Here is a 12,895-nt window from a genome sequence, read left to right on the forward strand (position 1 = left end):
TGGGCAATCCTACTTCCGTAGTGATACTGCCTCGAAAACCCAAGGAGGGGTCGCTATGAGTCGGGGCCGACTCGACGGCACATAACAACAACAACAATCATGAAACAAAGATGTCTGTATTAAGTAGATCTGAAAATATTTCCTCTTTCAAAAGTTTAGATAATTTGCTGTGGATATAAGAACTGGTTTTATTTTAAATGGAAAAATAATTGTGGAAAACAAACATGTTGTTAACTATTCAGAATTCATTACTTTCATTTCACAGACCAATGTTTGTGTTTATCCAATTATATCCTTTTTCTGCTCATGTCCTGTATGATTATTTTTAAACCCCATGGATATTCTTCCCTATATAGTTTTCCTAATATTATTACTTACCTTTCTGGGTTAAGGTTGAATATTCCACAAGTATCTCATGAAAGAAATCAAGTCTACAACGGATTTTCTTAATAGTCCTACAGGGACTTACATGACAGCAAACAGTGTTTGAAAATTTGCATGCATTCACATAGCCTATTCACCATAGTTCTAGATTCAAATGTGAACTGAGCTTTTCTATGTCCAGTTGTCCTGGCTTGTGTAGTTTTAATCAGAGACAAAAAAAATTATGAAGCTCCCCTCTACTCATATTCACCGAATCCTAATCATGGGTAATGGCAACAAAAATAGTGTACAAGCTGCCCCCGCAATGATGTGTAATGGGGCAATATATTTAAATTATTTTTGCTTAAAGAAACCTATTTACCCACCCGTCCCTTCAGCCTTTATGAATGTTGATTTCTCTTACAATGATTTTTCTGGAGATTGTGTGTATAAAAAATCTTCAGAAGAGATAGAAATTTTGCTTTTATCCAAGCAGCACAGAGAAAGCTTGAGTACTATTCTTGTTTACTACCCAAATACCTTCTTATGAATAAGATTTCTTATCAGAAAAAAAGCAATATACTATCGTTATAAAGAGAAGTGCTTTGGAGACAAGCAGACACACATTGAGTTCAGGTTCTGGCTACTACTAGCTCGCTTGACTTTTACAATTCATTGAGATAATGCCCTCATAAAAAGAGGGTTGTGAAAGAGTTTTTGAGGATTGATGTTTTGTTGTTGGTTGCCACAGAGTTGATTCCAACTTAGGGCAACCCCACATGTGCAGAATAGAACTGCTCCATAAGGTTTTCAAGGCTGTGACCTTTCAGATGCAGATGGCCAGGCCCATCTTCTGAGGCACCTCTGGGTGGGTTCATACAGCCAAACCTTCAGCTAGTAGTCGAGCACTTAACCATTTTGCCATCCAAGAATTTCTTTGTTGTGAGGATTAAATGAGATAATATTGGTAGAACTCTTAGGAGAGTTCTGCGACAGATTGGTATTCAATAAATATGATAACTATTATAATTATTACTGCTATGAGAGAAGTGACAAAGTTAAAATAGTTTACATCTTTGAAGAACAGATTCAATGCCAGGGCCTAGACCTATTCTTATTTCTCATAAATGCAGTCTGGATGACAGATGTTTGAAGGTGGCTTCTAGGAACTGTGTTTGAAACAGATATCTCTTCATTCAGAAGAGCTTTACTAATTTTCATTATATTATTTGTCTCTTTACTTCAAATCTTCAAGGATTTTGCTTTATTTTCTCCTAAGAAATAATTTCTATGTATTTCTAATATAATAACCTAAAATACAATAACTAAAAAATAGCATTTGATGTTAGACATAATTGTTCAATGTACTTTCTCGCTGTACCCACTGAAATTAACACATGTTGAACTCAGCTTTCCTTTTGGGTAAATATTGGCTCCCTCAAACTAAGATAAAACCCTTTTCGTTTGAATAAATGAGCTATAAAATAGTTGCCATTAAGTTATACTGAAAGTGTACAAGTTTCTAAGTCAGATGCTAATAGTGAACAATATTCCCCTTCTTTTTTAAACCACAAAACCTTTATGGGAATATTTTAGTGACCAGGAATGTCATCTGCCTCTATTACAGAGGCATCTGGACCAATGGTTAGGACCACAGATTTAACTATACAAAAGGATCATAGTTCTACCCCATTACTGTCACAGAATGTCATCTTCAATTCCATATAAGCTACTAGCCCCACAGGTCATAAAGATAATGAGATAGCAGTTATGTAAATACTGAATAGATGCCCCAAGCAATTTGTCCACAAGCTGACAATATTTTGCTTGTCTGAGTTGAAAAGTAAAAAAGCCTTATTTTAACACAAAAGTTCCATTGAAGCTAAATTTTTACCCATGAGCTGAGGAAAGCAAGGAATGTAGAATCATTCAGCTCACTTGCTGAGTCAAGTTAATTAACTTTTTTCTCCAAGCTAAATGCTTTTGATAAAATGCTCTACTTATATCAGATGAAGGCATATAATTGCTAAGTTCATTTGTACCTCTTTTAATGAATAAATTATTCAATTGTTTCTGTATTTTTATGGGTCAAATAGAAATCTAATTATTTAAGAATAAAATTAAATTTTGTGAAATCCGTAACTGAGGTATTACTCTTTGCCTTTTCATGTTTTATTTCTCAATTCTAGCAACTATTTATTTACATACATAGAAAATCATTTTTTTTTTCACAAAACAAACTTATAGAGAGGTAGCAAAAAGTTACTATTTTACCAATTCAAAAATGAACATACCAAGGTATAGAAGGTAGGAATTTTTGTTTTCTCAGTTCACCCAGTACCTAGTAAGCACTCAGCACATAGAGGCAGAGTGAATGAATACGACATTTAAGCAAAATTTTCAGCCAATCGGGACAATAACAATAGAATTTAAAAAATAATATACAAAATATCAGTTAAGTTGTTAATTGCCTAGATAATGACAGCATTAATCTTTATGACATTTATAACATTGCCTCAATATTTACATTTTAAATGAGTTAATTATATTAAATAAAAGTGAGTTATCAACTAACTGAAGCCTCACACACATGCATGCATGCACATACACACACACACACACACACATACACAAATATGAATCCACCTAATGCTGTAAGTGAGCTCTTTGCACAGTGGCAAGTGTAAGCACATGGGATGATAAAGTGAAAAGTCTCCCTAGTGCTGCAGTAGCCTGCAAAGCAAAAAAGGTAAAAGACTTCCATATAATAAGATAGTTATTTCAAAATAAAGTAGTAGTTGTATTCAAGTCTTTCTTTTTGGATATTACAGTCTTCTATTGCAAACATAACCTCAGTTCTCAAGTTCCTACTTAGTAATGGCCACCACTTGTAGTTTTCTAGCAGAAAACACTTGTCATGAGGAAAAGTAGGAAAATATAAACTAAATAGGTTTTTGTATTATTAGTATCAAGAGATTATTATCAGAGAAACTGGCTGCCAATCCACATTAATGCCTAGAATAACATTATCAGACAAATACCATAGCTCTTGAGATGAAAATGCATCTAAAGATATTATGTATTTCAGAGAAAATACTTGTTTATTAAGTATTAAATCAGATAGACCATGGTTCAAAAACAAGGTATGTTATTCAGAAAATAGATAAGCATATGATAACTAGTCTTTACCTCCACAAAAGCCACCTGAAGTGATCTCTTCTTCAAAAGCATCAGAGAAACCCCTTCCTGCATTTAGTTTCGCCAGTCGACCATCGATGAACTGAAGTGGAAAAATGACAAGTATGTTAATTTTTCATTCATTTCATAAAATTACATTTATATTTATATAAAAAGTATTAATACCAAACTCTCATCTAAACACAAATAACACATACATATGTGTATGCAGTACAGCAGCTCCTGTTCCCCTACTAGTCAGCCCAGAGGTAACTGAAACCATGGAAAGTGAAATGCGGATAAGAACAAGACTGCTTTATACACACACAAACATATATATGACAAGAAAATCCTCAATTGAAATAGCGAGTGCTCAGGAAACAACAGTAAATTAGTTAAATTCTAAATGTATGCCACCAAAAAAAAAAAAAAAAAAAAAAACCAAAGTCACTGCTGCAGAGTCAGATCCAACTCATAGCGACCTCTCCTTGGGTTTCTGACGTGGTATCACTATGACAGTAGATTGCCCAACCAACTTTAAACAAGAAATAGCAAAGTGCATAGGAAAGGTCATAGGCTCTGGATAGACTGCTCAACACACAATATCTGTATAGAGGTTTGCACAAAGGCTCTGCCTTCTTGTCAAGACACTTGCCTTTGTGGCTTTGTTCTCCTGACCAGTCCTCAGTTTTCTCAGTACTTGCCTAACGGCATTGCTAAATGACATTGTTAAATTATATTAACCTAGGGATGTACTTAGAACAGACTTTGACACAGTAAGCACTTAAGAAATGTTAGACATTACTAATGTTGAGATTATTTTTGAGATTATTATTGCAGTGTAGTAAATTACCTGATATGGCTTTTCTAGCCATAAGTCTTTGTAAACTCCATGGTGGAATTTGCTTTGAGTGACTGAGGAGCTCCTAATTGTTAAAGTTATCCACCTGGGGTATTTCTGTTGAGAGTGGCACAAAGCAGTATTCTGGGAAGTTTGTTCTCTCTCAGGTGCTTAAAATTCTGATGTTATAATTGGCTAGTTTGGCCATTCCACCAGGCTCAAAATGTGGCCTCCTACAGGCAGAGACTTCTGGCTGAGGACACGCTCCTGAGAGAAATGCGCTCCCAACAGAAACATGCTCCTGAGACACGCATCCCTGAGAGACACGTGCTGCTGGGAAAGAGATGCAAGAGGCAAGCATTGCTGAGAGAGACACTGAGGGACACGCACTATTGGTAGAGAGACTGTGAGAGACTGTTGGCTGAGAGATGGTGGGCGGAGAGAGACTGAGCATTTCTCCTGAAATTGAATTGTAGCCTGGTGCTTCCCTAATAAACCCCATAATCTGTGAGTTCTGTGTGGCCACTGCAGTGAATTATCGAACCCAGCAGAAAGGTGGCGAGTGCCATGGGAGGAATGATTGGTGTCAGGATTGGTGAAAGGGCTGGAGGGAGGCAGCATGTCTGGCCTCACAGGAATGGGCCTTGTGCTACTGATGGTGATTCTGTCTTCCTTTTGTGGGGTTAGAGGAAGCCAGGAGATGTGGCCTCCCTGCCCCTTTAGCAATTATTAACCTCCTCTAGTTAAAATAAAACATTCTTTGTTTAAACTATTATGTCCTAAAACATAATAAAGTGCTTAACTCTAACCATGTAACAATAAAATAAGAGCAGCTTTCATAATTCCTGGTATATTTGTTGACTAAATGATCAGAACTATGATTGTTAATTTAAATACGGTTGAGACACAAATTGACTTGTATGCATAATAACACAGAAAAATATTAATTATATTATAATTAATATAAATATTGTTTACCTCCACAAAAGCCACCTGAAGTGATCTCTTCTTTACAATTATAAACAATATTTTTCTGTGTTGTTAACCCTTTCAAAGCTGAATTATTTTCTGCTTTGAATTTTTTTGTTGAAAGTGTGTTTTCAGTAATGGAAAGCAAATTGAATGGAATGGAAAAAAAAATTGAGGCAATATGGATTTTGATCAAATTAGTGGAACATATATGTCCTGATAGGTCTTTGGTGCTGAGATTGGTGGGATGAGGTTCATTTCTTCAGAGTCACAAAGTTATACAGGTCCCTACTACATGGTACTGTGCACTAAAATAGGATAACAACTTCCCACCAAACCCCAGATGTGGAAAGTATAGGTGGGTGCTTTGACCCATGGGTCATGAAAAGGTTAAAATAAGATTTGAGTGGAAAGCAAAAGCTATCAAAAGTACCTGGAGATCTTTTTCAAAATGTAGATACTCTATAGAGTACTTCCCATCACCTGTTCTGCCCTATCCTTACCCTATTCCAACACATAATATATCTAGATTGCTCAGTCTTCCTTCTGATCAGGATTTGGAGGTATACCAAAACCAGACTCACTGCCATCTAGTAGATTCAAACTCATAGCGACTCCTATTGGGTTTCTAAGGTGGTAAGTCTTTATGGAAATAGATTGCTTCATCTTCCTTCCATGGAGTGGCTAGTGGGTTTGAACTGCCAACCTTCTGGTTAGCAGGCAAATGCCTTAGGCACTGCACCACCAGAAATCCTTAATTTGAGGTATAGACATTGTATTTTGAAAAGACTGTGAAATGATTCTTTTCATGCTTACTACACTTGTATTATTAACACTTGGTTATTTTGGATCTTACTGATCTATGATTTCTATCCATCTATGGATTTATAGCATATGGTCTAATGCATGAGAGGAGTTGTATCGGGCAAAACAGTCTTCCTCAGGCAGCAATTTAAGATAATTAATAACAGTACTTTATACCAGTTATAAGACTTTGAGACTGAAATCTCCTATAGAGCAAAACTAAGAGTTAATCAACAGATTCCAGTTCAAAATGTGGTATAACCACAAAATGCCTCTTCTTTCAAGCCTTTTTATTACCATAAAGGTATTTTGACTAAAGATATGTAATAAGATGGGTTTGGATAGACACAGCCTTAAAGGATGCAGTATTGGCTTTTTTTTAGAACATGAGTTGCTCTCCCAAATTTAGAAACCTTTGAGAGTATGGCCATAGATAATAACTCAGTTTTATATCCTTATCATGGTACGCATGTAAAAGGAAATTACTATAGTGTGAACAAAAAATAAATACATAGTAAAGCTCACTTCCCCTCCACACATCCACCCCACCTTTTCTGTCTCTATCAATCAATTTCTGAGCTTCCTGAGTCCAGGATCACTGTCTCACTCATTTATGCATCTTCTGTACCTAGAAAAAGGCCTGACATAGTTTAAACTAAGGAAATGTTTACTGAAAGACTAAAGTATACTGAAATAATGCAAAAGGCCATATACTTTACCGGGTTTTAAAATTAAATAATTATAATTTATGGAATCATTCATTCTGTTATATCTTGTGATCAGAGTTGGTAACATAACATTAACTTCTTTGCTATATAAACTAAATGGTTAATTTGAAAATAAAATGCATGCAAAATCTGACTCACACCAATTTCCAACACAGCATTATAAATCAAACTAAAGTGAACCCATTTGAGGGACTAAGTATCATTTAAAAAAAAAAAATAAGGTGAAAGTAGTATTATAAATTTGAAGTAATACATAACTGACAAGTAGAACAAACTAAGACATTCTTTTAAAGGACTTAATTTGCTTTAAAAGATTAAGACTACAAGGTTTTTTAAAAGGTTTTCAACGTTGTGTTTACTGGAAATAATCCATTCATTTTAGTTTGAGTGGAACAGTTCAAGTCCAAGGAGAGATAAATTCAAAAACTATTTACTGATTATGCAGTTTTGAGTATGAGTAACTACTTTGTGTTACTAAACTAGTGATTTGAGAGCCAATAGAAATTAATCACTTGGTAAAAGTGCCTCGTTTTATCACTCACTGCAAACATTCTTGTCAGTGACAATCATGTACTTGTCAACTTACACACTGAATGAAAGTGTTTGTTCTTAAAATAAAAGATTGATTTTATTGCATATGCACACATACATTATAATACATACATACAAATACAGACACCCAGGTATAAACTGAAAAGTGGTATTAATAGAGAAGAATGCTGAAGGGAACAGTTCCCTAAATTCCTTTCTGTATTTCTGACTAAATAACAGTTTTTCATCCCAAGTGGAGTTGGTTCATGGTCAGACCACTCTAATAACTTCAGAGCATTTCATAGTAAGTAAAAGAGATAAGAACATTTTTAGCTACTGCTATGTAGAAATAATTTTGAACTAAAAGACATTATCTCTGTTTTAAAAGCAATGGCTCTATTATGTTCTATAACCTGTCCCTTGATTAATGATTACCTACAACATTTAACAGGAGCTCTGGTAGCATAGTGCCTAAGGCACTTGACTGCTAACCAGAAGGCTGGTGGTTCAAACCCATCAGCCACTCCTCGGAAGGAAGGTTGGCCAATCTACTTCCATAGTGATACTGCCTTGGCAACCCAAGGAGGGGTTGCTATGAGTCAGGTCCAGCTCGACAGGCATTTAACAAACATTATCTTTAGGTAACTGAAAGACTTAAGCTTTTGTTTTCACCATCAGCATCAGAATCAGTTTGGTACTGCAAGTAATGACAATTAACATTATATTCATAACAATGACAAATAAAAATTAAGCAAGTGAGTTTTTAGGAATTTAAGACTTTTAAGATGCTGCTTTTCACATAAACTTTAATATTCTGCTCTTTATCCCAAAAGTAAAAACTAAGAATCTAGAATTAACATGCTAAAGATGATATCAAAAAATAAACAACATAATTGGAAATTCTATAAAAAATTCATATACATAAAGCCACAGTATGTATTCCATAATTTTATTTTAAGATATAAATATAAAATTGGCTTAAGTAAGAGTGTACTTAATTCTCTACACAAATGATATTATTCCACCTGTTGTTGTTTTTGTTATGTGCTGTTGAGTCAGCCCCGACTCATAGCGACCCCTGCTTGGGTTTCTGAGGCAGTATCACTACGGAAGTAGATTGCCCAACCTTCCTTCTGAGGAGTGGCTGGTAAGTTTGAACCGCCAGCCTTCTGGTTAGCAGTCAAGTGCCTCAGGCGCTATGCTACCAGAGCTCCATCTATATCACCAACAATTGCAAGAAAAATTTGATTCTGTTAAACCTTATGACATGATATTAAAGTAGCATGACAGGATACAAGAGAAATGCTTTTAAATAGCTGACTTAATTGCTTCTTGCTACCCTTTTTGATATTTCACTGACATTTTTAAAGCATGTTTATCATCAAGTAATCATCTTAATTGGAAACTGAATCAATTAAAAGAAATGATCTGTTCTCTTAAATGCACTAATCAATATTGTTAAATGAAAATGAAATCCACTATTTCAATTAGATTTTTAAAATGAAATGAAATATAAAGTGAATGTTTTAAAACTGCAATACAGACGTGCTGGTAAGCTTCTTTCTAGAAAAATGGAAATATGTTCTGATCATATTCACAGATTAAACTTCCCATAAAAGACAAATTATATGCTTTTCATAGCTCTCTATATTCCCCAACTGTTGGTGCATTTATGGCATCCTATCTAAAAAAATCCCAACCAAATCATGCTAATACCAGTGATCGAGTGCCTCTAATAGTGCAGATACGTGTTACATAAAATTCAGTTCCAGTACATCAAAACTCTTAAGATGACAATACCTAAATTTCAGAATTCTGCACCATACTTAAAGAAATCTTAAAAAATAAAATAAAAAAAAAAAAAAAACCTCATAAAATGTCTGTGGTTGAGGGAGAGAGTCACTGTTTTTTGCCAAGCTGGAGAAGTGGCAAGATGGAGCGCTATAATTTGTGCTGTTAACATACCAGTCTTATTACTGGAGCAAAGCAGCAGAGGCATTGAAGAAACACAATAAACAAATCTATAAACCTAAATTCCTTCTTCAGCCTAAAGGAAAAATGACCATTTTTCAAAAATGTGTATAGTAAGAAACCCTTCTTGCACACAAAGATAAACTAATCGATTTAATAAAATTGAAGTCTTGAGAGTAGAGAAAAATCGTTTTTTTTTCTTTTAAATAAATCAAAAGTCTTTAGCAATTTAGAGAAAAAATTTAAATTCCTTCTAAAATAATCCTTTTAAACATATTGGTTACTGATGGATCTTTAAAATTTGCATTTCCATTTAAGTATATCAGTGGTTACTAGGGGTGAGAGGGAGAGGGGAAAGGGAGTCACTGTTAAGGCAGCTCTCCACAGTTGTTAATTGTAATAGAAAATTTGGCACCAGGTATAGGTGAGAGTTGCACAACATGATTAATGTAACCAATGTCAATGGACTGTACAGGTAAAAATGTCGAATTGGCCCAAAACAAAACAAAAGCCTTTCCACATAATGCTCTGGGCTAAAGAAAAAGAAGTAGTCAAATTTAAATATTTCTTCTTCAAAGTGCTAGTAAACTTTGACAAGTTATGTTAAAGTGCTACAATAAATTAAATCAATAGCTATCTTTAGACACCTGCTAAATCCAAGGTATTCAGATAGTAGATACATATAAATACAAATGGATATAAAGCACAAATGAGAATGAGGTAGGTCAGTTTGGGGCTCAAACTAAGAGGATTAAGAATGTGAAGGAATAGAAATAAATTGTTTGTACGCCATCTCAAAGATTAGGTAACCAGGTGACTGTAAGGCCCAGTATATTAAATTAGATCACTATGATGTAATGAGCAGGAACACACTTTGAAGGACAGAAACAGCCTATTCAATGTAACTTCTTATTAGAACTAACTTAAAATAACAGTAATAAAACAACAATACTACCCTCAAAGATGTTATTGTTGTTGTCATGTGCCGTTGAGTCAGCCCCAACTCATAGCTACCCCTCCTTGGGTTTCCGAGGAGGTATCACTACGGAAATAGATTGCCCAACTTTCCTTCCAAGGAGTGGCTGGTGGGTTTGAACCACCAGCTTTCTGGTTAGCAGTCAAGGGCCTTAGGCACTATGCTACCAAAACCAAACTCACTGCCATCGAGTTGATTCTGACTCATAGTGATCCCCTTTGGGTTTCTGAGGCAGTAAATCTTTATGGAAGTAGATTTCCCAGTCTTCCTTACACAGAGTGGCTGGTGGGTTTGAACCGCGAGCCTTCTGGTTAGCAGCCAAATGCCTTAGGCACTTCTCCACGACAGCTCCTTATATATATATTGACTAACACAAACACAACCATTGCTGTGGAGTCAGATGCAACTCATGGCGACCCCTCCTTGGGCTTCCGAGGCAGTATCACTACAGAAACAGATTGCCCAACCTTCCTTCCGGGGAGTGGCTGGTGGGTTTGAACCACCAGCCTGCTGGTTAGCAGTCAAATGCCTTAGGTACTATGCCACTAGCAGATATTAAATAATTTGCACAAGAATTTACTGAAATTTATGATCAGCAGAACAAAGAATAAATTAATTAACCACTCAATAAATATTTAATCAAATCATTACTATATACTAGGCATTTTACTAGATGCTTAAAATAATGAATGAAACAGGTAAAAATCCAATCCAAACGTCATGATGCTTAAGCATCTAGTAAAGATAGCAGGGTTAATAACATGAAATAAGAAACATAATAAATGATGTAGTACGTTAGAAGGTTATACATGTTAGAGGACAAAGTAGAATTGCATTAGGGAGGCTGGGGAGTGTTGGGGAAGAACATTTCCTTTTAAATAGTGTTTTTAGCATAACAAAAAATTAATACACTCTGACCAAGTGGGATTCATACCAGGTTTACTAGGGTGGTTCAACATCAGAATATCAATCAATGTAATCCACCACATATACAAAACAAAACAAAAGAACTATATGATTATATCCATTGATTCAGAAAAGGTATCTGATAAAATCCAACATCTGTTCCAGTTCAGAATTCTCATCAAAATAGGGATAGAAGGGAAATTCCTCAACATAATAAAGGGTATATATGTAAAGCCAATGGCCAACATCATTATTAATGGAGAAAGACTCAAGGCATTCCCCTTATGAATGGGAACCAGACAGGGATGCCCTCTATCACCACTTCTATTTAACATGGTTTTGGAAGTCCTGGCCAGGGCAATAAGGCAAGAAAGAGAAATAAAAGGCATACAAATTGGCAAATAGGAACTAAAATTATATCTATTTGTGGATGATATGATCCTGTACATAGAAAACCTAAGGACTCAATAAAAAAAATACTGGAACTAACAGAGAGGTTTAGCAAAGTGGCAGGATACAAGGTCAACATATAAAAATCAGTTGGATTCCTCTACACCAACAAAGAGTCCTCTGATAAAGAAATAAGGGAAGCAGTACCATTTACAACAGCTACTAAAAAGATAAAATATCTAGGAATAAACCTCACCAGAGACACAAAAGACCTATACAAAGAAAACTATAAAACACTGCTACAAGAGACAGCAAGGGCACTACATAAATGGAAGAACCTACCGTGTTCATGGATAGGTAGACTGAATATTGTGAAAATGTCAATACTACCTAAAGCAATCTATACATTTAACGCAATACTGATCCAGATTTCAACAAAACTTTTTAAGAACATGTTAAAACTAATTACTAATTTCATAACAACAACAACAATTTCATATGGAAAGGAAAGAGACCTCGAATAAGCAGAGTACTTCTCAAGAAGAAAAACAAAGTGGGAGGTCTCACACTCCCAGATCTTAAGACCTACTATGCAGCAGCAATAGTCAAAACAGCATGGTATTGGTACAATGACAGACAGATAGACCAATGGAACAGAACTGAAAATCCAGATATAGACTCATCCATATATGGACAACTGATCTTTGACAAAGGTCCAAAACCCATTAAATGGAAAAGAGACAGCCTCTTTAACAAATGGTGCTGGCAAAACTGGATATCCACCTGCAGAAAAATGAAACAAGACCCATACCTCACCCCACACACAAAAACAAACTCAAGCTGGATCGAAGACTTAAATGTAAAACCCAAAACTATAAAATTCATCAAAAATAAAATAGGGGCAAATCTGGGAGCCCTAATTTATGGCATAAATAGACTACCAAGCATAATCCAGAATGTGCAGGAGATAGAAGAAAAGTTAGATGACCAAGACCTTTTACAAATTAAATTCTTACGTGCATCGAAAGACTTCATCAAAAGGGTATAAAGAGAACCTACAGATTGGGAGAAAATATTTGCCTATGAAATATCTGATAAAGGACTGTGATAGTTGAAGATGTGTCAACTTGGCTGGACTCCAGTTGTGAGTGGTGGTTCCCATGATGGATCACATGACTGAGTTCTGAGCGGCCAGTCTGCCCAAGGGGAGTTTCCCCAGGGGTGTGGCCTACCTGCAAT

At 35.4% G+C, this 12,895-nt stretch overlaps 1 protein-coding gene across 1 annotated transcript in view; it reads right to left on the bottom strand.

Annotated features, from left to right (window-relative positions):
• DENND1B (DENN domain containing 1B) overlaps nt 1-12,895 on the bottom strand; it is a 464,228-nt gene that overhangs the window by 51,578 nt on the left and 399,755 nt on the right. The window contains exon 16 of the mRNA XM_007941084.2: nt 3,553-3,643. Coding sequence (XP_007939275.1) covers nt 3,553-3,643 — 91 coding nt within the window. The remainder of the gene's footprint in view (nt 1-3,552; nt 3,644-12,895) is intronic.

This window comes from Orycteropus afer, unplaced genomic scaffold (assembly GCF_000298275.1).
Source record: "Orycteropus afer afer isolate SDZICR_OR568_19922 unplaced genomic scaffold, OryAfe1.0 scaffold00075, whole genome shotgun sequence".
NCBI lineage: Eukaryota > Metazoa > Chordata > Mammalia > Tubulidentata > Orycteropodidae > Orycteropus > Orycteropus afer.